Consider the following 27,281-nt stretch of genomic DNA (forward strand, 5'->3'; position numbering starts at 1 on the left):
GCTGCTTAGATATCCCCTTCCAGGATGGCACTGCATACCTTTTGATCAGTTTACTCTTGGGGGCTGGGGGAGATGGCTTCCAAATAGTGGGGCCCACCATTCCTCCCTGTCTATCAGAGGGGGGACATCTGTTTCCCTTCCTTTGAGCCAGGCCAATCTCGTGGGCTTCTTTGACCAATAGAATGTGGCAGAGTTGACTTTCTTGGACTTTCATGTCCAGGCCTTAAGAGGCCTATGACTTTAACTTTTGTCCTCCCTGAAGGCCATTGTCACAGGAAGAGGTCCAGGCTACTCCTGGAAAAGCAATATGAAGAGGGACCTTCAAGGATCAGTGACCAACATGGTCATTCTGACCCCAGATAAACTGGTAAACTTCCGGCCCAGTGGCCCTGGCTGGCCACACTGCACAGGGCGGAGACACACCATCCCTGCAGAGCTCTGTCCAAACACAGAGATATGAGCCAAGAAATCTCTGTTTCAAGGCTGTCCGTTTTGGAATGGTTGGTTTATTAGGCAGCCACAGATAACAAAAACAGGTGTTTTGTTTTGTTTTTACCTTGAAAGTGATTCTGTGTCTCCTGATCACAGGCCCCTCAGATTATCTCTACACAAGTCCTGGCATCTCCCTTGCTCCCATGCCACCATGGATGCACCGGTCACAGCACCATGGTCTTTGGCCCACAAATCTCTTTCTGAGAAGGGCAAAGCTTCTTGACCAGTATTGTCTGGTCAGAGCCATTCTGGGGAGGGTGGGCAGGAGAGCAATGCTTTCTAAGGAGAGCTACAGAGAGCGAGCTTGTAACCAGCCAGAAGAGGCAAAGTTCTAGTTCAGAGTCCAGCTAAATTAGGCGATCTTTGCTCCTCTGAGCCTCCAGGCCTCTGCACCTGCAGTCCCCTGCCTAGAATGTTCTCCCCACAACCCCATAGCATCTTTCTTCTTCCCACATTGCCATGAGCTGACGTCTTCAGGTCTTAGACGAGCACCACCTCCTCGGAGAAGTTCTCCCCAGCCACCATGGCTGAAGTAGCCTCTGGGTCAGTTTGTCACACTGCTCAGTTTCATTTTCTTCTTAGTCTCGATCACGCCTCAGACTCACTTTATTTCCTGCTGTCTGTCTCCTCTGCTAGCATGTAAGTTCCATGTAAGCAGGGACAGGGAACCCGTACATAACAGGTTCTAAGTATACGTTTGTTGGATGAATAAATGGAGAATGAGTGAACAAAGCAATGAACCAAAGAGACTTCAGATCGGAGAGTAAAATGGCTTTCTCATAAATTCTGGTGTAGAATGTTTACTGAACACTTGCAAAGTGCCAGAAACTGTTCCAGGTGCCAGAGTTACAGCAGTAAACAAAATAACATTTACAAACTATAAGTGAATAAGTTGATATTCTAGAGAAAGAGGAAGATAATAAATAAGAAAATAATGCAGTGTCCAAATACTGAGTGGGGAGTCATGAGGGTGGCATTCTAGACAGGATGGACAAGGAAGCCTCTCTGGGAGGTGACATCTGAACAGGGACTTGCAGAAAGTGAGGAAGGGAGCGGGACATGTATTTGGGAGCAGAGCAGTCTAGCAGAGGGAACAGCACATGCAAAGACCCTGAGGCAGAGACTTGCCTCTCCAGCTGGAGGAGAGAGGAGAGGGGAGAGCAGCAGGAAGTGAGGTCAGAGAGGGCACCTCTGTGGAATCTCTAGGCCAGGAATTTGGGGCACCGAAGCTCTGTTATGTTCAGAAAGGCAAATAATCTCTGGGTCTAATGTTGATTAACATTCTTTATTTTACAGTGTTTTTGATCAGAAGTATTTGGAATCATGATTCATCTGGTTACAAAACCCATGGGTTTCTTGGTGAATGACCCTCCCCCCCTTGGCCCACACAAGGGCACCACCTACCAACCGCAGTGGGCTGGAACTGTGATTAAATACTGCTGTGCTCTCTTGGAAAGGAGGTGGAGCTCAACCTCCAACTCAAGGGCCGGCCCCCTGCTCTCTGGGAAGCACCTGTGACTCATTTGTGCTGTATCAGGAAGGAGTTCAGCCCCTGTGTGCTGCCTCTACCACTCTTGGGGGGGGGGGGAACTCCGCCCCTGAGGCATAGGAAGGCACAGGTGGAGGAGTTCAGGGTCCCTGGGCTGGTGCCTTGTCCAATGCTAGGTTAACAGAGCCAGCGCCATTCCTGAGTCTGGCTGAATGATGAGCTGTTCTCTGCTGATGCCATGATGGTTCCTCTTGAAGCAAGGAGGGGCTCAATCCTCTAGGATAGCCCTCTCCAGCCCTGGGGTTCATGGAAATACCTCAGTTTTCCCCATCTGTAGAAGGGGACAATATTTCACCTGCCTGAGACGTTTTACCCTGGCTTTTTTACAAGGCCCCGATTTATCTTTTGACTTTTCTCTCACCCTTAAAAATGTGGCCTTTGCTAATTAAAATGCCTATCACTTGGAGTGGGGGTAAGGAGATGAAGACCAGCTGTGGAGACAAGAAGCAACAGGCCATGCTGCAGCCATAGAGGTCCCTGAGGGTCCCGGCTGGAGGGGTCATGGGTCCCCTGCGAGAAGGTAGGGCCCAGGCCTGACCTGATCCCAGAATTATGGCCAAACTGAATCAGATTAAACAGGAGAATACTAAACTTCCTGGGCAGAGCTGGCAGCTGAGATTTCTAGAACTCCCCTGGAGTACTTGGGAGCCTAGAGAAACAGCAAGAAGGCTTTTCACAGTCTCTATGTCCTTGGGAATTCCCCTCACTTGTCCCTCCCACCTGCTGTCTCCAGGGACTCTAAAAAAACGTCCCTGGCGGGTGTGTGTTAATAAAAGGACTAGTCAAACAACTGCCACAGAACGGCGGTGGCAAAGACCAAGCAGAACTCACACTGGTGTGAAAAGCTGGACTGGCTGGGACATTGCAGCCCCAAAGCCTCTCCCAGTAAAGTGATCCTTCAGATAAGAAGATCTTTCCAGAGTGTAACCTAAAGTACTCAGTGGGGGATAATATCAGCTGTGCCTTTGGGGATGGATGGCCTCCTGTCCCCACCATACAAGACAAATGCCATTCCAGATTTGCTGAGCATTGCTAAACTCAGGCTCTCTTGCATCCTAATCACATAACACCTCACAGACAAAGGAGCTTGTTTCTCAGGCAGCAGATCTGGGAGATATCCCAGCCTTGAAGTGTATCAGAGAGAAAGGGAAAGTGTCCTAGAGAATGAGTCTGTGGTCCCGAGTGGACCACTGGAGGTCACCCTCCTTGTTTGCTGCATATTGGATTACGGAAAAGAATTGTTTGTCCTATAGGGTCCTAGCAGCAAGGGGGTGGTGACAGCCCTCTGGGAGGGCCCAACCTAAAGGGAGTCCCTCACAGGAATTCAGAAGGTCTGAAATGTGTTGTTGGCCAGGGTGGGTGGCAGTGCTGTGACATTGACTGAGTGGACATTGGCCCAATCCGGGAAGGTGCCCAGCTGGAAGATGGTCTGTGCCCAGGTATTCATGGCCAAACTGAGCAACAGGACGCCCATCAAGTTCATCAGGAGGCCTGTCCGCACCTGAAATGGAGCTACGTCATACAAACGGGAAAACTCAGGCCCAGAGACACAAAGGCATTCACCCAAGATCCACAGCTGGGAAGTGATGGAACCAGGATACCACCCACAATGGTCAATGCCCAAGCCCCTTCAACCTTTACACCACCCTAGGCTGTCACTCAAAGAGCTGCACTGAGTGGTTTCCAGGCATTGTGCTGTGCGGTTGTCAGAAGGTTATGTCATTTAACCTTGAAAGGGACCTTACGAAGGTTATTACTATTAATCCCTATTTTACAGAAGAGGAAATGAGGCTCAGAGAAGTTGGCTTGTCCAAGGTTATGCAACTTAAGAATAATCTTGTCTGATCAGTAAACACCCCCATCCTCAACCCCCCCACCCCCCACCCCCACTCTCTCTCTGCGTCCAGTCAAGGCTACACTGTCTATCCAGTAGAATTTTTCTTCTGTTTCTATCAGTGCAGAGCCCCTAGAAGGGGACTTGCGTCTCCCTCATACTGCTGCGCCCCTAGTGGCTGAAATATAAACTACACCCCCCAAACACTTGGGCGATGTATTAATGAACAAGTGCCTGGGTGTCTCCATCTCCCTTTGCCTCCCCTCTTCCCTATCTCTGCTGCTCTTTCGTTCTTGCTCTCTCCCTTTTTATTCTGCTGGGGTCCTGTGCCTGGAGAACCTGCATCGTGAGTTGGTTAAGCAGATCATCCTTCTGGGGCTGCACCAGCTCAGGAAGGATTGTTTGCATTCCTGGAATGCCCATTGCACAAATACCCCAGGCAGCCAGTAGAGAAGGAAGGGGCTGCAGGAGGCAAGAGAGGGGAGGGAGAAGCTGATTCAGCACGGAGCTCCAGGGACAGGAAACACATTGCCAATGGCCCAGCGCTGCTGGAAGCTGCTGGGTTCCTCCGACTGCCATAACCGTTGGCTTCTGTCTCACTCCTGGGCACTGAGGCCCACCCTTGAAACAGGGCATGTTGGCTGCTCTCTCTCCTAAAGAGAGGAATGGAGCAGGTGGCCAAATAAGCAGGAAGAGAGAGCTGGGCCCAGAGAGAGGGGAAAGTCCTTTGTCCCTGAAGCGAACTTCGGAAAGTAGACACTAAAGCAGTGTTTCCCGAAAACGTCTAAGTGTGAGAATCAGCCCAGAGTATCTGATAAAATGTGCGTTCCTGGTCCCACACAGAGAGACCTACTGAGAGACTGGGGCCTGGGGTGGGGAACAGGAGCCCTGCCCCACCCACCGCCTGGAACCCACCCAACTCTCTGCCCCTCTGCTAGAAAGTGCCCAGACTCACCATGTCTTTGACCAGCAAATGTCCAGAGGAGAAGGCAATGGAGTTGGGGGGCGTTGAGACCGGGAGCATGAAGGCGTAGGAGCAGCCCACTGTGCCGGGGATCATCAGATACAGGGGGTGCACCCTCAGGCGGATGGCCTGGGACCAGGAGGGGCGGAGGAGAGCAGGACAGAGACAAGTACAGAGAAACCACAACAAGAGACCGTCATGACACCAAGATGAAGAGACAGAAAGAAAAAGACGGAGATCAAGAGAGTGACAGAGAACAGAGAGGAGAGAGAGAGGCGGTCAGAAAGACAGACACCCAGGCAGAAGCAGACACGAAGAGAACCAGAGGGAGAGAGGGCCAGAACATTCCTAGGGTTAGTGACATTCCAGAGCCACACTGGCATTTCATCCACGATGGGTCGGGGTGATCTATCTAGAACACTCCTTCTCAAACATGATCATGCACCGGGACCACTGGGAGGGCTTATTACAACCCCAATGACCACGCCCACCTCAGCCAGAGCAGCTGACAAGAAGGTCTGGTGGGACCCAGGAATTTGCATTTCCGACAAGGTCCCTGGGTGATGCCGGGACTGAGGGGCTGAGAACAGGGCTCTGAAATAACCACCCCCCGCCTGGTCTCTCCTTCAGCCAAAGGTCGCCTTTGGCGACCTTTTGGTGGGGAGGTCTCACTAGATTTCAGAGACAAACAGAGCTCAGGGTGGCACCTGTTGGCAAATTTTTCTAACTTTCTAAGGCTGGATCAAAAGTGCCCGTGGGTTGGCCTCAGTCTGAGAGCCACAGTGTATTATATACCTCTTCCCCCTCCTCGTCTCTGGCATTTTACTTCAGATAGGATGTTTTGGTCCCTCTAGGGACTTTTTGCAACCCAAAGTATATAGCTTTTCTCAAAAAGCTCTAAAAAAAAATCAAATGCTCTAAAATCACCCCTTGTGTGTAAAATGTTTTGATATTAATGATAAGCAAAATTCATAAGGATGTGTCCCATCCCCGTGTCTTTCGCAGAAAAAGCTGCCTCTTGTAAACCTTGCTGAGTCCTCTGCTTCCTTCCCTCCCCCATACCGTGCTTAGCACCCTCATTGCTCTCAAGCCCTAGGTCCCTCGGATCCTGGGAAACGGTCTAATTAAATGCAATCACACTTGGACATGAGAACTTCCAGCCCACAGTGCCGGTGGAAGTGCAAAGTGGTGAGCCATGTTGGAGGGCAATTTGCTCATATCTAACCACATTTTAAATGCACACGGTCGTTAATCCAGGAATGGATAGGCAGAACTTCTCTAGATGTAAGACGCACAGACAAGGCAAGGTCAAGGCAGCCTTGTGGATAAGAGCAAAGTCTGGAAACACCTGTCGGTCCATTAGTAGGTGATTGCTTACCTAAACTGACAAGTGTCCATGTATCATGGAATATTCTCTGGTCATTGAAAAATAATAGTGTTTATCTGTGTGCTAATACAGTGTGACCTCCGAATTGATTCATAAAATAAGTGAACAAAAACTAACAAGGTGATACAGTGTTGGTGTTGGTGTATCACTGTTTGGATACAAATCATTTACTTGAAATAACAATGTAATTGATCAGTTTGGGATAATCATACGGTTTTGCCTTCTTTAAATTGGTTTAAATATAAAACTATATAGATAATTTCCTTTTTAAAATTCCTAGTATAAAATCTACCTGATTATGATCTATTGGGTTTTTTTTTTTTTCATACAATCCTGGATCCGTTTTCCTGTTTGCATCTCTGTTTATAGGTGAGATTGAAGTATAGTCTTCTCTCTCTTTGCTCTCCTCTGGTTCTGTGTCAGGATTTTGCTAATACATAATCAATTGAATGGCTATGTCTGTTTTTCCGCACTCATGTCTAACTTGGGTGAGTTGTGAATTATCTGTTCCATGAAGGTGTGTTTGCTGTCACCTGGCAAACCCTCTGGGGCTGGTGATTTTTAGTCCAGTAGTTCTCAACTAGGTGGGGAGGGCATTTGGCAGTGCCTGGAGACCTTTTTGGATTGTCAAGATTTAAGTGAGTAGAGACCAGGGATGCTCCTAACCTCTTCCCATGCGCAGGACGGCCCTTACAACAGAATGGTCCAGCCCCCAAATATCATTAGTGCTGAAACGCCTGCTTAGAGGGAGACTACAGCGTTGTCTGCTGTTAGAATTTCTCCTATAGTTCTTTGTCTACTTAGATTTTCTACTGCTTCTTAATCCAGATGTGGTGATTTATGTGTTGTAGAAAACTCTCCAGGTCACCATGGGTTAATTTTCCCCAAAGGGGGAATTCAGAGAGTACTTTGAAAACATTTACTCTGTTTATGCATGTCTTAAAGAAAATAAACATAGTATTTTTTTTAAAGTACCATGGTTCTGACACTTCTGTGAATAAAGGAAGAGAGCAATGGCAGCTTTAGCCCCCAGTGAAGCTCTGGTAGCAGGGACGAGATTCTGAACTGTGTTGGGGGGTTCCCCCCTCCCCCAGAAGGACCCTCACCAGCTCGGCCAGCACCGGCAGGAAGATGATGATCGTGGCAGTGTTGCTGGCAAACTCGGTGAAGAAGGCGATGACGACTGTGATGAGCAGCACAGCCAGTGCAGGGGGCACGTTTTCCAGGGGGTGCAGCTTCCCGCCAATCCACACAGACAACCCCGACTCCTGCAGAGGGGAGGGTAGCCCTTCACACCCCAGCCCACCCCAGCCGCCTCCCCAGAGAGAGAGTGGCATGGATCACAACAATGACAGCGGTACCCCTTCACAGAGGGGAGACTGAGGTGCAGAGAGGGCAAGTGATACATCGGCTCACACATTACAGCCAGCAGCCTCTCTACCTCTTAAACTGCTCTCCACTCCATGCGCTACAGGACAGGGCCCAAACCCCTAAGTCCCCAATAATCCATTTGGTTCTAACACCCCTAAGTTCCAACTTGAGTGGGAGATGGGAAATCGGACCTCCCATGGAAAATCTCTTTCCCTCCAACAATGGTGATTAATCCCCAAACTATACGTATCAACAATTACTTATATGAAATATTCATTATTCTTATACTTACTATACAATAATACGTTAACATGCATCAAATGTAATATGTATGATTTACTATATAGCATATATAATATTAAAATATGTAGAAGGTACGAGGGCTGTCCAGAAAGTATCCAGCCACACACCTCTGTTTGTCATAGTACATGGCTACTTTCTGGACAGGCCTTGTATATATCAAATGCAACACAATGTAGTTATCAAGAATAAAGATATCTATAATCAATAGTAAGGAAGATTAATATGATGATGATAATACAGATATTAATATCTTATTATTATTGGTTGACATAAGAATCACCGTTACTGAGGCCCCGCAGGGGGCCAGGCACCTATCTGCAAGCACTACTTGTTAACTCCTCCCAGCCACCCCGCAAGGTAGGTATTATTTGTGCCTGTTTCACTGTAGAGGAAACTGACCTGGGAAAGTTCTTGTAACTTGCCCAAAGTCACTCAAAGTAGTGACTGAGGTAGACATGTAGCTTCGTAAGTTAGTGAGCTTCTGCACAGCTCCCTACCGCCAGCGCCTTCCTCTGGATACGCCAGTCTGTTACTTTGTCTCTTAATTAAATGCCCCGAGCTAATCACTGTCCTCCAGGACAGTGAAGGGTAGGCGTAGGGAAATTCCCCTGGACTTCACTCTCTCACGGATGCTGCAGAATCTTGGGGGTGCTCTCTCTGTTGACTACTCCAGAAGTTACCCTATTGACCAGGATATAATATGCATTCTTCCCCATCGCCACCTCTGCCCGTGGGGCATCAAATGCATTATCCTCAAATAACCCTGATCCAATTCGCTGAGACCGCTAGGGACAAAGCGGAGAACACCAAATTGTGCTCGATGCTACCCCCTGGTGGTGCCATGCAGCAATGGCGCTATAGGACAAGGGCACTGTCTACCTAAGGTGACAAAGGTTTTAGGAGTTGGATTGGTCTCCTAATATTTAGAATCAAATGCATCTCTGCCACAGCCCTGGTATCATCCCCATATCAAAGAAACTATATATTTTCTTTAATTCTTTAATATAAAATTCACTGCTTATTCAGAGTTTAAAATTTCAAAAACAATTCTAGAATATGGTATATATTTTTACATAAATAAAATAATAAATATGTATTTGACCCTATAATTGACTTAAAATTTACTTTTAATGAATGAATAATAAAGGCTTAAGGCCCGGTGCGGTGGCTCATGCCTGTAATCTCAGCACTCAGGGAGTCCAGGAGGGTGGATCGATTGAGCTCACAAGTTCGAGACCAGCCTGAGCAAGAGTGAGACCCCGTCTATAAAAAATAGCCAGGCATTGTGGCAGGAATCTGTAGTCCCAGCTACTTGGGAGGCTGAGGCAAGAGAATCGCTGGAGCCCAAGAGTTTGAGGTAGCTGAGAGCTACGACACATGGCACTCTACTGGGGGCAAGAAAGTGAGACTCTCTTTCTCGAAAATAAATAAGTAAATCAATAAATAAACAATAAAGCCTTAAAAATATTTTTCCTCCAGAAGAGTCCTTGTATGATTAAGATGTTTCTCATACATCTGCAGTTTGATGCCTGGTAAATACGCTACAATGCAGAGTGGAGACCCCCGCCCCTCCCCAAAAAGAGCTGCAAGGGAAAAATGGGGCCACTGGGTTTTCCCATAGGCCACATCTCTAGCAAAGAGACCAACCACAGTATGTGCGATTAAATAGAAAGAGGCTGGAGAGAGGGAATATTAATGACCTGGGTGAGTGAGAAGCCAAGCGCTTCCCCATAGCTGGGCCTCTGAGTGACGGGCTTCCAGCCAGCGTCCTAGCGGCCACTGGGACCTTGGCCTGCCTCCCACACTGGAGGGAGGTCTGGCAGCTTCCAGAGGCAGGAACACCCCCAGCTGCTTGGGGTTCTGTTAGGGACTCTAAAGGGACTTCACCTGCTCTTTCCCATACCGGTAGGAATCAGAAGCTTCATTTCCTTGGAAACACAGAGCCCCACAGTGTTCCCAGGGACTCCATGGGCCAGCAACAGCCAAGGTCAGAGGCAGTATGGCCAGAGGGTCAGGAGAATGGGCTCTGGAGTCAGACAGAATTTGTTTCCCAGCTTAATCCTGGGCATGTAACTTAACTTCTCTGTGCCTCAATTTCCTTATCTGTAAACCAGGGGCCCTAATAATGCCTGTCCTGGAGGTTACTGTCGGGAGATAAGAGTTAACCTATAAAGTACCTAGAAAAGTGGCTGGGCAAGTGCCCAAGGTGTGCTAGTACCATCAAGTCGCAAGATCCCAGACTTGCAGATCTTGGCAGGACTCAGAAATTGTTCAGTGCAGTAGCTGTGAAACTGTGCTTTTTACGAGCCCCCAGAATGGCCAGAAACACCTGAGGCCACCCTGCAGGAGACTCAGTGGGTGGGATGATGCCCCCTTTCCCCCTTCTTTCCTACTTCAACCAGACCCTTGCCCTCTTCTTGGTCCCTTTGATATATAAATAGGGTCACATCTTATAAGGAGGATGTTACAGTATACATTCAAAGCTGCCAGTCAAAATTCCCTGTGGCCAAAACACCCTTAAAAATCTGTGAAGAGGTCCTTAAAACCGTAGGCTCAGCTGTGTGTATACAACTTCATATAATAATTCTTAGGTATGGCACCTAGTGAATTCTATTAAAAGGAAGGGGAAAATAAGGCTTTATGACACGAGTGAACAGCCAAACTATTGCACCATTAACAAGCTGTGTGACCTTGGACAAATGAATTAACATCTCTGTGCCTTGATTTGTTTAAGAGATTACCGTGAGGATTCAATGACTACACATAAAAATAGTCTCTGTACATAGCAAGCACGTCATAGGATTTATTATTATTTATTTAATTTATATAATATGCCTTCTTATAATCACAATTTAGCGCTTACTTTGTGCCAGGCACTCTTCGAAGTACTGTTTTAATATTAACTTACTTAATCTTCATAACAACCTCATGAAGCCGGTAATACAGATGCTCCTTGACTAGTGATGGGGTTATGTCAATTTCGGCCAATTTCATTAGGCTGACTATCCAATAAAACGATGGGAATAATACAGATGATACTCAGATTTCTGGCAGAAGAGGAGGGATGGGGAGAAAGGTGTTTCTCTTTGCCTGAAGGATTTACAATATCAAGTGTCTATAACTTCTATATATTTGTAGCTAAATCTACTGTGGTGATTGAAGGTATCTATCTATCTATGCATGTAAATACATATGCAATGCGTATGTGTGTGTATATAAATCTATTGTAATAATCAATATATATCGATCATGTCTGTTATCTTGTATATGGCATCTCTTGTAATTGTAGAAGTCAGACTTAAGTATTGTAACTTTAATACAGCTTTTTCCTTTCTTAAAATGCATATAAAATTTTTGGCACCCTCTGGATATATGGAGGGAACAGGATAGCATCAATCTCTCGTCCCTAAGAGAGTAAAGTAATAACAGCTCTAACAGCAGCAGTGAGGACAGGGGCGGCTCCTGGTTCCAGCACCTGATACGCATTAGCTCTCTCCCAGGTACTTTGCACACATTGCGTCATCAGTCCTCAGAATAGCCCATCTCATAGGGCATTTGTTGAGCACTGTTAGGTACCAGGAGCTTCTAGATGCCTGGAGCAGAGGTGGGTAAGACAGAGATGGTCCCTGGCCTCCTGGAGCTTCTGTTCTAGCAAGAGAGACAACCAACAGACACACAGCCCCCAGGATCACTTGGGGGGCAGATGTGGTACACAGGAGACAGGCAGGGTCCTGGGAAGGAGAGGGACTGGGGGTGGGGGCCCAGGAGGGTGTCTCCAAGGAGCTGAAACCTGAAGACTGAGGACTCAGGGATCGCAGGAAGAGTATCAGACAAAGAAAAGATGATAGTGCATCTGACACAGCTGAGACGGTGCCGAGGGCCCATGGGACTGGAGAGGAATTCAGGAAGGGGGAGAGGTAGATGCCCCACGTGCAGCCTGGGGTTCAGGCCCAGGGAAGCCCCAGACCTGAGTTTGAGTACATGGGGAGTCAGGAGTACAGGTAGTCCTGACTACATGGTTTGCAGCAGGAGAAAACTGCAGGGAGGACGCTAAGTGGGCATCAGCAAGTTGTCCAAGCTCAGAGCAAGCGCAAGTATATGCTTCCAGCCCTCGCAACTAGCACTCATCCAGGCTCATCCCAGACCCCATCTGAGAGCGCACATCCAGGCCCCAACCCAGACCTCCAAACCTCACGAGGCCTGGCTCTGGCCTGGTGAAGGCACCACGCAGGGGCCAGGAGCCAGGATGTGCCATAAGCATTCTGATTGCTCCTGGGCAAGGCTGTGGCTGCCTGGGGAGGAGATGGTCCCGGCAGAGGTTTGGGGACAGGGGCAGCTGCTAAACAAAGGCCCTGTTGAACAGAAACCCCGGCCAGCTGCCCAGGCCTGGGCTAAGAGCCAGACTGGCCTCCCAGCATGCTCAGCAGTCCTGCAGCCCAGCCCCCACTGACAGCCAGAGCTTGTCCCCACACTAGGTTGCAGGGTCATCTCATCCAGCGCCCTGCCTCAGGGCCAGGCTGGGTTCAGATCACTGTGGTAAATGGCACCATTTCCACAGAGTTGCTCAGGCCATGAACCTCTGTGTCATTCTTAAGTCTGATTTTCCTTTCTTTCTTTCTTTCTCTCTCTCTCTCTCTCTTATTTTTTTTTTTTGGAGACAGAGTCTCACTATGTCACCCTTGGTAGAGTGGTAGAGTACTGTGATGTCACAGCTCACAGCAACCTCAAACTCTTGGGCTTAAGCAATTCTCTTGCTTTAGCCTCCCAAGTAGCTGGGACTATAGGCACCTGCCACAATGCCCTGCTATTTTCTTGTTATAGTTGTCATTGTTGTTTGGTAGGCCAGGCTGGGTTCAAATCCGCCAGCCCTGGTGTATGTGGCTGGCGCCCTAGCCGCTGAGCTATAGGCACCGAGCCTGATTTTCCCTTTTCAACATCCAATCATAATACCCAATTGTGTCAAGCTGTGTTCTAAGTTCTCTTTAAATATTGATTCATTTAACCGTTATGAGAACTTTACTAGGTAGGTACCGCTGTTGTTCCCATTTTACAGATGAGGGAACCGAGGCCCAAAGAAGTTTAGCAACTTGACAAAGATTGTACACCTAGGAAGTGGGAGATCAGTGATTCCAAGCCAGATGGTCTGGCTCCATTCCACTGCATGCCCTCTTCAAGACTTGGAAACCTGAGAGCTGAGAGCTGCTCCTTTGATCCTGAGAGCTGCTTCACCCAGGGTTACACCCAATCCTGGTGTGCCTGTAACTCAGTGGTTAGGACACCAGCCACATATGCCAAGGCTGGCGAGTTTGAACCCAGCCTTGGCCTGCCAAACAACAATGACAACTGCAACAAAAAAATAGCCGGGCATTGTGTCAGGCACCTGTAGTCCCAGCTACTTGGGAGGCTGAGGCAAGAGAATCACTTAAGCCCAAGAGTTAAGAGGTTGCTGTGAGCTGTGACGCCATGGCACTCTACCAAGGGCGACATAGTGAGACTCTGTCTCAAAAGAAAAAAAAGACCTGGATAACCTGTCACTTCCTCCAGGAAGCCTTCCCCGATACACTCCAATAGGGAGTAGCAGTATGAAAAGAGACCAACATGAGTTCAAATTATAATTCTGCTGCCAATGACCTGTGTTACCTAGAATCAGTTACTTAACCTCTCTGGGCCTCAGGATTCCTAAAATGGAGACAGAAACAGTACTTCTGTTCATCCAACCCTTGGTTCCTTTTTAAGTCTACACCATTGTACATGTTTTTAAAATGAATAAAATAAATTTTGTACAAAAGAGTACTTGTGTAAAAAACCTGAATATGCCACCCAGAGCCTTTCAGTGGAGGCCTTGTTGCCCCAGCTCAGGGGCCTTCGATCCTGAGAGCTGCTTCACCCAAGGTCACAGCCACTCCTGGGGCAGCTGGCGTCCGCAGACTGATGGATGAATGCTGAGACGCAATGGCCTGGCTACCTCCAACCACTCAGGCTCCCTCGGCCCCAGAGCTCCTGTGGAGTTGGGTCTGACTCCAGCCCCACCTCTCCCTCTGTCCTCTCCCGCTGCCTTCCTCTCCTTGCACAGGTGATGACACTGAGGGTACAACCTAATGAAGCCCCTCTTCAGACTGCTCATCTCCATCCCAGTCTGCTTCCTGGAAACCCACACTGCAACAATTCAATGAGATGTGTACACACAGTTCTTAGCACTTAGTGGCTAGGTGTTGGGCCATTTATTATCCTCTTTGATTCCTTCCAACAACCCCTTAGAGTAAGAAGTTTGATCCTCAATTTATAAATGAGAAAACTAGAGCCCAGAGAGGTTAAGGAACCTGCCCAAAGTGCCCCAGCGAGGGGTGGCAGAGCCCACCTTTGAATCCAGGTACTGTTACAGCTAACAGGTGTCCTATACTGTAATTTTATTTGAAACTGAAATTAAAATTGGATTAAAAAAAGAAATATAAAGTAGTTTCAGGTTTCTTGCACCTTAATTTCAGATCGACCCTTAATTGGTTGTGGGTTTGAATTCCTTGGGTTATAAGGATAGACTGAGGGGTCTGGCTGAGAAGCCTGCCTTTACCATCTCCAGGGTGACAAACATGGGCAAGCTATTTAGCCTCCCTTTGCCTCCATTTCCCCATCTTTAAAATGGGACAGCAAGGGTATCTATTTCAGTGGCATTTATGAAGATTAACCGAGTTAATATTCACAAAGTGCATCAAGCAATACCTGGCATGTGTGAAATTCCCTAGAATAAACCATTAGAAGCTCAGACTCTGAAATCAGAGAGTTCAAAGTCCAGCTCCCACACAGAGTACAACTGTATGACTTCAGGAGTGGTTGATTGATTTTTCATTCCTCAGTTTTCCTACCTGTGAAATGGGGATAAAAACCCTGCCCAGTTCTCAGGGTCAGTGTGAGAACTGAAATAAGGAAATACATTTTGATATACATTGAACACTGAGGTTGCACTGTCCCTGAGCAGGGCTGGCTGACCTGCACTTGAACACCCCTGAGAGCAAGTACTTCCTGAAATTCTGCACTCAATGTGTGTCATCTTCCCCACTCTAGTCCCAGCCCCGACTCTGAGCTCACAGAGCCCTCTGGAATAACATTAAAAATAACATTAATAATAACATTAATAATAACATTAATCCATGATTATTCCTATCTAGCACTCACATCATAGTGGTTAAGAGCATAGATTCTAGAGTCCGGCTGCCTGGATTCTAATCCTGATTCCATAGCTGTGTGACATTAGGCAGGTTGCTTCACCTCTCGAGTGATAACAGTATTTACCTCATTAACTTCATTGGGAGGTTTAAATGAGTTAATGGGTGTTAAGCATGTTGAACTGTGCCCACCCCAGTTAACAATAAAACATTGTTATTCCTCTGTACTCACAGATCCCTAAGTCATGACATATTAGTATTAATATTATACTCATCATAAGCTCCGTGAGGGTCCAGATCATGCTGTTCTCCCACTGAACGTGGGCTCATGTGATCAGACTTAAGTTAATGAATGAAGAAGCTGACCATTCCTGCAAGGTCCTTGCTCTGATCCTGGGGGAACTGGGACTGGACCTGCCCACATCTCCCAGGCCTATAGCCCACCTGCTACTCCTGCCCGCCCCGGGCCCCCCATCTTACCTCACAGCCTTTGGCCATGGCGAAGCCCCCTCCCAGGAGAAGGATGATGTTCCAGGGCACTGTCTCCTGGGCCTTCTTCCAGGTCAGCAAGGGTTCTGTCTCCGCACTGGGAGCTGGGCAGAAAGAGACACCCAGCACACTCAGGGCCACTCAGCCTCAGGAAGGAGCCACCAGCCCCACAGGCCTATTTTGTGGGGAGACTCGAGGGTCCCCAGGAAGCCAAGGGCTGGCTCCAGCATCTGATTTGGAGCTTTGGAGTAAAACCCCATGAGTATCATGCTGGGGTGTCTGCTCTACTCGGAATGAAAGTAATTTTCATGACTCCCACAGTTGGAGAAGTTTCTACAACTCCAGGTCCAGGATGTCATTTAAATCTCCCAACAGCCCTTTTGTGCGGGTGCTATTTTTACTCATTTATAAAAGAAAAGGCTTTCTTTGTCTTTGAACATGTACAGAGAGGAATACAAGAGGAAGGAAACTCAGAAAAATAGAAACCCAGGGTATCTGTGACCCATGAAATCACAGAATGATTTTTTTATTTCCTCAAAAGAGGCAATGCATTTGATTAGGATGGGGAGCGGATCAGCAAACTTTCTCTGTAAGGGTTGGAGAGTGACTGTTTTAGGCTTTGCAGCCACACTCACAATCTCTGCTGTAACTAGTCTGTCACTGTAGCGTGAAAGCAGCCCGAGACCACCACGCATAAGCAAATGGGGACGGTTGTAAAGGAAGCTCTGTTTACAAAAGCAGGTGAGGGGCCAGATTTGCCCTCCCTGGGTTGAAAGGCAGGCCCAGAGAGAGACCAAGGCCTGGCCTCACTGCATGCCCTTGAAAAGTGACCTTACCTCTCTGATCACCATTTCCTGAGCCAACACATGATGTGAAAATAGTAGCTACAGGGTTCCCGGGAACATTGACAGAGGCAATGATGGACCCACAGATGGAGGGGGCATTTTGATTAAGCTGACACTTGCATCCACGGTGTCTACAACAGTGCCTGGCACTTGATAGTTACCCCATAGGGATTTATCAAATGACGTGTGTGACACATTCAGTCCAATGGTTGGTGCAGAGAAAACACTCTGAAAAAGGGATTTTTCTCTGCAGGCTGTGGACAGAGAGGCAGAAAGCACAGGTGTGGCCCCTTCCTGGCAGTTCCCACCTCCCAGGACACTTCCTGATCAAGCAATCACTGACATTTTGCTTCTGTTTTTTAGCTTTTTCTTTTTCTTTTTTTCCCCAAATTTTACACTGTGGCGTACTCAAAATAAGATGTTATCTTCAGGAAATAAATACAATAAAAGCTACTTAATGAAATCCCTCCACCAACTAGCATGTAGCCCATATAGGTGTACCCAGCCTACAGATGTATAGAGCCCACAGATGTATAGAGCCCACAGGTGTATACAGCCCACAGGTGTATGTAGCCCACAGGTACACCCAGCCCACAGGTGCACATAGCTCACAGGTGCATGCAACCCACAGGTGTGCCCAGTCCACAGGTGTATACAGCCCACAGGTGTATACAGCCCACAGGTGTATGCAGCCCACAGGTGCATGCAACCCACAGGTGTGTGCAGCCCACAGGTGCACACAGCTCACAACTGTGCACAGCCCGCAGGTGTATGCAGCCCACAGGTGTACACAGCCTATAGGTGTATGCAGCCCACAGGTGTGCACAGCACACAAGTGCAAATGTACAATGCAGGTGTTATGTGCTGCCAGGGGATTCTTGGGCCAAATGTAACACACAAGTAAGCCCAGAACCAGAAGGGCAGCCTTCTGCCTGCCAGGGACAAATAGTATTTCACTAAAAAGGTACAAGAGGTCTGAAAAGGTAAAGTGACTTGCCCCACATAGTGGGCAAGGTTGAGATGGAGGAGGGTGATGGCCACGAGCATAGTCTCATGTCACACAGATGAAAGGACAAAGGTTTTTGGAAACTGCTGTCACATGCCGTGCTCTCCCTTAACATTAGCTATTCTTATTTTTATTATTTTCCCGCCCAACTGTGCCCTTGCTGCTATTTCTTATAAGCACAGCCTCTACCTATGTGGATTTCCCACTTCCAGCTCAACTTTATTCTACAGCAGTGGCTCGAAGTACATGCTTTGAACTAGATTGGAATCCTAGCTCAGCTGTGCCCCCACTGTGTGATTTGGGCCAGCGACTCTAGTTCTCTGAGACTCAGTTTCCTCATCTGCAAAATGGGGTAACAGCACTTTTCTCAGAGATTTACTGGCCCCTCTCTTGGAAGGACTCTCTCTCCCCAGGGCCTTAGCCCAGAGAAAGACCTTAGTTATTTGCTTAACGAATAGGTATTGAGTTCTCACCATGTTTCAAGCACTGTTCCAGGCAATGGGGATACAGAAGCGGTCAAAACAGTGAAAATTCCTCTCCCCAGAAAACTTATATTCAGTAGGGAAAACAGGTAAGAAACAAATAGATGTGCTACAAAGAAAAAGAAAATACGGTAACAGAATAAAGAGCAACAAAGCATCTCTTCTACACGGCGGAGTCAGGGAAGGCTTCCCTGGGAGGCCTTTATACTGGTACTTTCTCTCCATAGAAACCGTGACCACCTTCTAAGGCCCCACGTGAGTCCTGAATCCTAGAAAGTATCACCTCAGCTAGGACTTCACAGGCAGACTGGTGGCCAAAAGATGAGCGGTGCCCACAGAGCCACCACCGCCCACCAGGCAATGGTGGAAACTCCAGCTTGGGGACCCCTCGGTGGAGTGGCACTCTGACACTCTGAGGACCGGACCCGACACACGTGTGTTTTAGTACTGCTGCAGTCGGCCCACACAGCATTTGTCTTTCAATTTGAATTAGTTGCCAACATTTAAAATGAGGGAGATTTCATATGAAAATACAGACTTTGCTTCTTTTGAAAAGCCAGCAAATCTGACTGAACTAGTCCTGTTTTCCCGCCTGGTGACAATCACTGGAGACCGAGAAGCATCTGTCCCCTTCAAGTGGGCATTGGCTCACCAGTTTTTCACAGGTGCCACCATGCTATGACACTGAGGATCTTGACACTCGCTGTCCTCAGCTGCTGTCTTCCTTATAATACAGAAATTATTCTCTGTTTTGCAAGGAAAGAGGCCAGGCACAGTGGCCCATGCCCATAATCTTGGCACTCTGGGAGGCTGAGGGGAGTGGACTGCATGAGCTCAGGAGTTTGAGGCCATCCTGAGCCAGAGTGAGACCTTGTCTCTAAAAATAGCCAGGCATTGTGGTGGGCACCTGTAGTCCCAGCTACTCAGGAGGCTGAAGAAACAGAATCACTTGAACCCAAGAGTTTGGGGTTGCTGACAGCTATGACACCACGGCACTCTACTAAGGGCAATAAAGTGAGACTCTGCCTTAAAAAAAAAAGTGAAAGAAAAGATAGCCCTGGAGAGACATGTGTGTTTCATGAGACACATTTTCCTGCACCCAGTCTGCTATGACCTCTCTGTAGGCATTTAAGATTACAAGGCCTGATCTATAAAACCTCTAGAAGCCCGAAGCCGATGGTCTCTAAGGGATCCTCATGTTCTAAGGCAGAAGGCCTAGAGAATATAGGAACTTCTTTGAGGTCAACCAACAAATTAGTAACAGAACTGAGACTCCTGTCATCTGTGCTGAAGTGCATTATGAGTTCACCCACAGGTGACAGAACTACGGAGGGGCCGCTGAGTGAGGGCAGCCAATCACGGGCTGGCTAGAAATCCACAAGGCTGAGAGACAGATCAGAACAGGCTGGACCGAGTGGCTCCCTCTCTCCAAAGTAGGAGACAGAGAAGAACTCCCAGAAGGTGAAAGGACAGACAGAGAGTCAGGCGGTGTGACACAGGAGGGGCAGAGGTGAGGAAGCGACACTCGGAGAGAGGAGATGTGATGAAGAAGACACAAGAGAATGAAGCAGAAGCCGTAAGGCTGCAAACACCCTGAGCAGCAGGAATTGTGAGGTGGCGGAGAGGTGACAAGCAGAAGGAAAGATGAGGACAGCCAGCTGGAGGGAAAGCTGGACCCCGCTCAACTGCACCCAAGCTAACCCCCATCCGTGCCACAGGCGGACCTGTGCTGCTGGAGCACTGGGGACTATGTGTCTCCCCTCAAAGCCTCATGCCGTTCTCCCCAAACTCAAACCTCGACTCTTCCGTGGCCGGGGCTCTCCTGCAAAACACCCTATTTTTTTTCCCCAACAACTTAGTTGAAAGATAGTTAGACTATTCCCGACTCCTGATCCAGAGCTTACCCCACCTCCCCAGGAAGAGAAGGTGTGGGTTGTGTCCTCTGTCCAGATGGCAAGTGTCCGTGTTACCTTGTGACAGACATCTGTGGGGAACCCAGTGGGGCTACAACCTGATGGACATTTGGGGGGGGGGGGTTGGAGATTTTTTAAGAACTGAATTTGAACTTCAGGCAGTTCAGCCTCAGCCCCACCACTGCCTATTCTCTGAAACCCCACGTGGGTTCCTCATGCCTGGCTCCTTAGGCAACCGAGGTACCACTCCTGCTTTGGGCCAGAAGGTCAGCCCCATTTTTCTGTAAAGGGCCAGAAAGTAAATATTTTTGGTTTTGTGGGCCAAGAGGCAAAATTGAGGCTATTATGTAGGCTCTTATATAACTGAAGAAAATAAATTGCCACAGATTTCTTGAAGAAAAGCAAAACTTCCTTTATGGGACGCTGATATATGAATTTCACGTAATCTTCACGAGTCACAAAATAGTTTTCTTTTTGATTTTTTTTTTCAACTGTTGAAAAATGGGAAAACTGTGTTCAGCTAATGGGCTGGACAGAAACAGGCAGCAGCTGGATTTGGTCCGAAGACTGCTAACCCCTGTTGTGGGCTGTCACCTTGGGCAGTCCTAAGTTCCCAGACAAGGTGACTGCTCAGACAGCAAAAGGGGGGTGCAGGGGGGGTCATGTGGTTACCACCATCAGCTGCTCCAGGCTGCTGCATACCACGGGCCATGCCACAGTCCGCCCTGAGCCCACCGAGACCCCAGCCTTGGCCACCTTACCTTTGAAGTCAAACCACCACTTGAGGGAGGGCTTCTGGGATGGGAAGAAGAACAAAATGATGACAATGGCCACTCCGGTGACAGCATCAGAAAGAAACCTATGAATGAGAAGGCCCCAAAGCATGTGACCCTTGGGCCTCTCAGCAGGCACAGGTTGGCACATTTGCAAATGAGGATTTGTGGAAGGGAATTAGACCTGCTGTGAAGGGGACATTGTTGGAGGCTGTGCCCCTGGCCTCCATCCTCTGCTGCACCCAGCATGATGCCAAAGCCCTTTACCCACAGCTCCCTGGGGGCATTTGGATGCTGCTGGAATCCAGATAAGTGCTTGTCCTCCCAACTCAAGGACCCCAGGAAGAGGGACTTGACCAAAGAGGGAAAAATCTGAGAGCCACACAATATTCATGGAACCCCCATAAGTCACCCTATCCTGGACCCCATAAGAGCCCCCTGTGTTTGCGTCCCTCCTGCAGTGGACAGCTCATGACACAATGATGTGGCCCGCTCAGACCAGGAGAGCCCAAGTATACCCGTGATCTATCTGTGGTCTCTGACGATGGGCCTTGAACCCAGATTGTTCTGATTCCAAGTTCAGTGAAGCCTGGAGCCCCTGACTAACAAAAGCTCTCTCAGCTCACACGTTTGGAAAGAAGAGTATTCAAATTGCCAAGAAGTTGGAAGAGATGGTCAATATCACTAAAATCAAACTACTAATGGATACACACACCATCTGCCCACAGTCAAAACTTGAAAAGGAGAATAAAACCTGGTGAGCGTGTCGGGAACATACACGGGCAGCAGGGGAATAAAGGAGTTTCACCTTCTGGAGGGCAGCTGGCAGGGTGCCTGAAAATGTTATCCGTGAATACTCCTTGATCCAGTTATTCTACTTCTGGGAATTCATCCTCATGAAATAATTGAACTCTTGTGCATAGATTATGTGCAGGGATGTTCATGATCAATAAGAGCCAAAGCAAAAAAAAAAATAAAGAAGAAGAAGAAGACTTTTGCTAGGGACATGTTTAAATAGTGTCCCATCCATGTTAAGAAATATCCTATATCTGTTTTAAAAAGATATAAAAGAGCTTCATGCATTGACATAGAGTTACAACCAAGATACTTTGTAAACCATTTTTTAAAAGGCAAGTCTTTGTAGCATTGGACACAATCCAATAAGAAATTGGTTACATAAATTGAGGTACTCTCATCCTGTGGAACATTAGACAGTGTTTAAAAAGAATAAAGTTAAGGGCAGTGCCTGTGCCTCAAAAGGGTAGGGCACCGGCTCCATATGCCGGAGGTGGCAAGTTCAAACCCAGCCCTGGCCAAAAAAAAAAGAATAAAGTTAAGGCCAGGCAATGGCTCATGCCTATAATCCTAGCACTCTGGGAGGCCAAGACAGGAGGATTGCTTGAGTTCAGGAGTTCAAGAGCAGCCTGAGCAAGAATAAGACCCCCATCTTTACTGAAAATAAAAAAAAAAATCAGCTGGGCATGGTGGCAAGCACCTATAGTTCCAGTTACTCGGGAGGCTGAGGCAAGAAGATTGCTTAAACTCAGGAGTATGAGGGTGCTGTGAGCTAGGCTGAGGCTATGGTACTGTAGCCCGGGCAACAGAGGGAGACTCTGTCTTAAAAAAAAAAAAAAAATGAAGATAAGTCAAAAATAGCAAGTTGCCTGTGATCATATTATTGTATCTTCCTATCTTTTGTTGTGTGTGTGTATGCATGTATTAAGATATGTGTACATATCTGGAACAATACACACAAACCGTTCATCATGACCATTTCTGGGGAGTGGGCCATAAGGTAGATGAAAAACAATTAGCATTAATTTTTTCAATTCAGCATTGTTTCCATTTGCATGGGTATGCATAACTTTTGTAATTCAACAAAAAGGACAAAAGCAGATTATGTTTTTTAAGCAATACTTCGACTATGATCACATTTATGTTTTAAAAAATCTGTGTTTTGATAGGATTCTTTTCAGCTAATTGGCCCGTGTTTTATTGAGATGTAATTAACAGGCAATAAAAATGCACCCATTGGAAGAGCACAGTTCAATGAGTGTTGACAAATATATAACCAACAATGTGATCAAAATTCAGAACAGATAAGCATTTTTTTTAAAGTCAGAAAAGATATATATCAGGATTAGAGACAGATTCTAGATGATTTTCATGTTCCCTACATTGCTGGAATGCTTACAACACCCATTTTTTTTTCTGGAAAAAATAACAAAATGTCTACAGGTTTGGAGCAATAAAAGAATGGTAATAGCAATAAGAGCCACTTCTCGGAATTCCATGAAATTCTGTTGTTTCTTCTTTATAACAACTTTCAGGAGATCAGACCTTCTATCACCCCTTTTACTGGTATAGAGATTGAGGCTCAGCGGGTAAGTTATCTACTTAGGTTGTCTGCCCTCCACCAGGGCAGACACAAGCCACACGTGGGGGCCACGGGGCACTTTCTCAAAGTGGTCAAACTGAGATGTGCTTTTCATGTAAAATACATAGCCGATTTTGAATGTTTAGTATGAGAATGTAAAATGATTTTATATAATAACTTATATAAAATATTACTATCTGTTTCTTTTATTTTTTTTTAATGTATCCATAAAATGTTTCTAAATACAGATGTGACCCACATTCTCTCTCTGTCGGATGGTGCTGGTTGAAATGATCAGATCTTGCCAAAGCCTAGACGCGTCTCTCATCCAAGTACGTTCCTAATCACACCAGCATTTGACATAATTGCCCAGCCACTCTTTCTTCGAACACCCCTGTCTCTTGGCTCTTTGCTAGTCCACAGCTCCAGCTCTTCCTCTTCCCTCACTCCCTGCCTGTCTCTAACAGGATCATTCCTCTCTACCCATTCGATTCCCTTCTCACCAGGGCTCCATCGCTGGCTCTTTCCAGTTCTTCAAACTGCAAAGTTTGTTCCTAGCTCAGGTTTCAGAAGTCATTCCCCGTGGGCCTCTACTGCTTTTGTCCCTACCTCTGTTTCTTTCTAGAATTATTCAAAATCAATGCTCTCCTCCCATGACTTTGCAATGGAACCCCCTCCTGCTTTCCTTCATAGCGCCCACTACAATTTGCAGTTATTTTTTCTTCTAACTACATTTTGATAGCGTCTCCAGCACCCAGCATGATGCCTAGTGCATAACAGGTTCTCCGTAAATGTCAATTGAGTGAGTGAATGAATGATTTACTCAGACTCGCCCAGCTCACAAGTGGTAGAGCTGGACTTCGGATCCAGTTTTGTTTGATTCCCAAGCCAGAGTTCCTAACACAGGAGAAGCTAAATGTTTTATCATTTAAACCTAAACTCTTTTGAAAGTGAAATAGGACTATAATGAATAACCCATAATAATGGTATTCATATTGACATCATTACTACGATAATCGGGACACCAGTCTCCCCAGCCGTGATGCCTGTCTAGCTCCACATGGCCCATTCCAGAATCCTCCCTGTTGGATCCCACCCTGGGGGGTCCCCAGAATCTCACCCGGGAGTGAAGAGGCTGGCCCAGCCAGGGATGAACTTCGGATCCCGGGAGAAGAGGAGGACGGCGAACATGCAGAAAAGAATGAAAACAGCCTGCTCGGCAAACCTGTGGCACAGATATGCAGGCACAATGGTGACCCTGGGGGTCAGGGAGATCACAGTATGAACAGGCTCAGGCAGGTGTCTACAGGGCATGACTGGACTTCTGAGAAAGCTGAAAGAAGAATCTACTCTCCAGGGAGTCCCCAGAGTGAGGGGAGGAGTGTCCCATGGCATAAGCCATTTCTATCCTGGGGCTTCCACACTCCCTCATGGTCCTTCCTGAGCCTCAAGACATCCTGTCCCCAAACTGTTCATATCCTTAGCACTGGGAGTTTGCCAGGGTCCTGTGGAAAAGCGAAGACAGAGAAAGAACGTGAGAAACAGAGGAAATGACAAAAAAAGCAAGAAAAAGGGAAACAGGCCGGGACGGAGGCAGGCGGAGGGAGAGGCGCAGACAGACAGAAGAGCACACGTGGAGGGAAGATGGCAGACACACAGAGAGGGGACTTATCCCGAGAGACGGACTGGTAGAGGTGGGAGGAGAATCTTCAAATGCTGGAGGGAATCACTACTTCGTGTACCCATTGCACAGTGTGGGGAGCACAGCTAAGAAAGGGTCAGTGCCTTGCCCAAGGCCACACAGAAACTAAAGCCTCGTTATTGTCACCACGTGGGGAAATATGCATTAAACGGGGAGACAGTGTTAGATATCCCATATGATTCAAGTTCAAATTCTAGTTCATATGATTTTGAACTAGGAGGAACAGGATATGTTAGGTGGAAAGGGGGCATATCCTACCCCAAGGAAACCCTGAGGGGTTTTTTGATCCTAAAGGTTATCTTCCACCAGGGCAAGAGGCTGACTGTGTAAGCTACTTCCCACCCTCCATCTCAGGGCTCTCAGGCCTTTGATCCTGAAATTCCCTGGGACTCAGCCCAAGTCCAAGCCAGGAGGAGCTCTCCTGGAAGACAAATGCCTGGCTCACTCCCGACCACCAGTAATCACGCACTTGGTGGGCCCCAGGCTCTGGAATTCTTCTCGAATCACACCTAGAGCCCTGTGTTCGGCATCAGCTCTTATTGAAGATTTCTTCGCCCTCCAGCTCCTGCAACAGAAAGCACGTGATTAGGAATGGCCACTGCAGATAGAACTAACTTTTTAACCTGCCATCTCCACCCTCACCCTCAGCCACGTGGCCTCTGTTCTGGAGACTGCCCCGCCTGATGACTGGTCTTCCTGCCTCTGCTCTTCCCTCTCTTAAAACTGTCCTCTCCACCTATAGCCTGGCTGATCTTTTTAAAATGTGAATGTGATCATGTATCTCCCAGGCTTAAAATCCTTTAGGGGGTCAAACAGGTACATGAATAAACAGAAAAATCAATAGAAAAAAATAGAAAGCCTGAAAATAGATTCAATCACAAATGTAGATTTATTCTGTGAAAAATGTGATATTCCAGATTGCTGTGCAAAAATAAAAATGGGTTATCTGGTAAATGGTGCTAGACATAGAGATTAATGGAATAGAATGGAGAGTTCAGAAACAAACCATCCATCTATGGCCAATTGATTTTTGACAAGGGTACTAAAACCATTCAATGGGCAAGAAAGAGTGTTTTAACAAACCATGTTAGGACATGAACTGGATGCCCATGTGCAAAAGAATGATTTTGAACCCCTACCTCATACCGTACACAAAATTGAACTCAAAATGGACCAAAGACCTACATGTGAAGAGCTAGTAAAACCATAAAACTCTTAAAAGAAAACATTGGGGTAAATTTTCATGGCCTTGGATTATACAGTAGTTTTAGATATGACACCAAAAGCACAAGCAACCAAAGATAGATAAATTGGATTTCATCAAAACCTTAACATTTTGTGCGTCAGTACACGGTGGTAGAACAACTGAATGGCCATCTGGAACAAAAATGAAGTGGGATCCAAGCCTCACACTGTACCCTAAGGATGAACTCCAAAGAGACCAGAGGTTGAAATGGGAAAAATATGAAATAAAAATACTAGAGGAAAACACAGGGTTATTCTTTTTTCACATCTGTAATGGGAAAACCTTTCTAAACTGTAATGGAAACTTCAGAAGCCATATGAAAAGAGATTGATACATTCACCTACATACCATTGACAAATTCACATAAAATTTTTAGAAGAAAGGAGCACTATAAGTAAAATCAAAAGACAAATCAGGGAAAAAATTATAAATCATATTGCAGAATAAGCACTCATCGCTACAATATATAAAGAGCACTAGAAATCAATAAGAAGACCAAGATCAACAACCCATTTGAAAAAATGTACAAAGCATATGAACACATGCTTTAATAGGAAAGGAAATACATAGGAAAGGAAATAGGAATAGGAAAGGAAATACATGGCCCCCAAACATATAAAAAGTTGCTCAAAATTATTCCTGGTAAAATAAACATGAATTGTTTTTCTCTTATCAGATTGGCAAAAATCCACTTTGCTACCAGAAAACAGACACACTCTCACACATTGTGCACAGGAAAAGAAATTAGTGCAATTTTTATAGAGAATGATTTAATAATACCTATTAAAATTAAAATGTGTTTATTCTCTGACCCCAAAATCCTACTTTAGGAAGTTTATCTTATAAAAATGCCTGCTAATATACAAAAGGAAATTCATCAGGAAGACTGGCCACCAGACACCTATGTTTGTATCTGCTTATAGTTGCTCAAGGAAACTCTGGAAGATTGTCCAGGAAACCAAGTAAAAGTGATGCCTGTTTGAGGGGGATATATTGGGTGAGTAGACCGAGTGTTGGTTGGGGAGAAGAGTTCTCATTGATACCTCTTTGTACTGTTTTTATTTTTGAGAACTATATGTATGTGCTGACTATCCAAACTAAATAAACAAATGAATTATTAAAAAAACAAACCCCACAATGGCTTTTTGTGTGAAGATCAACTCCCACAAGGCTCTCAATAGTCAAGTTGAGGGATTTTCAACCCCAGCACTATTGACTTTGGGGTCAGATAATTCATTGTTGTCCTGTTATTCTAAGATGTTAAGCAGCATCCCTGGCCTCTACCCACTAGATGCCTGGAGTGCTTTCTCAGTTGGGGCTACCAAAACATCATCAAGCATTGCCAAATGTCCCCTAAGGGAGTGGACAAAATAATCCCCAGTTGAAAA

At 46.7% G+C, this 27,281-nt stretch overlaps 1 protein-coding gene across 1 annotated transcript in view; it reads right to left on the bottom strand.

The window, feature by feature from the left end:
- Window positions 1-1,763: 1,763 nt before the first annotated feature.
- Window positions 1,764-27,281, bottom strand: part of SLC13A3 (solute carrier family 13 member 3) — a 78,940-nt gene continuing 53,422 nt past the window's right edge. The window contains exons 7-13 of the mRNA XM_003787673.3: window positions 25,117-25,212; window positions 24,066-24,170; window positions 20,557-20,654; window positions 15,541-15,653; window positions 7,333-7,494; window positions 4,831-4,968; window positions 1,764-3,542 (exon numbers count right to left, since the gene is read on the bottom strand). Of these exons, the coding sequence (XP_003787721.2) occupies window positions 3,366-3,542; window positions 4,831-4,968; window positions 7,333-7,494; window positions 15,541-15,653; window positions 20,557-20,654; window positions 24,066-24,170; window positions 25,117-25,212 (889 nt within the window). The 3' untranslated portion in view covers window positions 1,764-3,365. The remainder of the gene's footprint in view (window positions 3,543-4,830; window positions 4,969-7,332; window positions 7,495-15,540; window positions 15,654-20,556; window positions 20,655-24,065; window positions 24,171-25,116; window positions 25,213-27,281) is intronic.

The sequence above is a fragment of the Otolemur garnettii genome, unplaced genomic scaffold (genome assembly GCF_000181295.1).
Source record: "Otolemur garnettii isolate 467f Iridium unplaced genomic scaffold, OtoGar3 scaffold00023, whole genome shotgun sequence".
Lineage (NCBI taxonomy): Eukaryota > Metazoa > Chordata > Mammalia > Primates > Galagidae > Otolemur > Otolemur garnettii.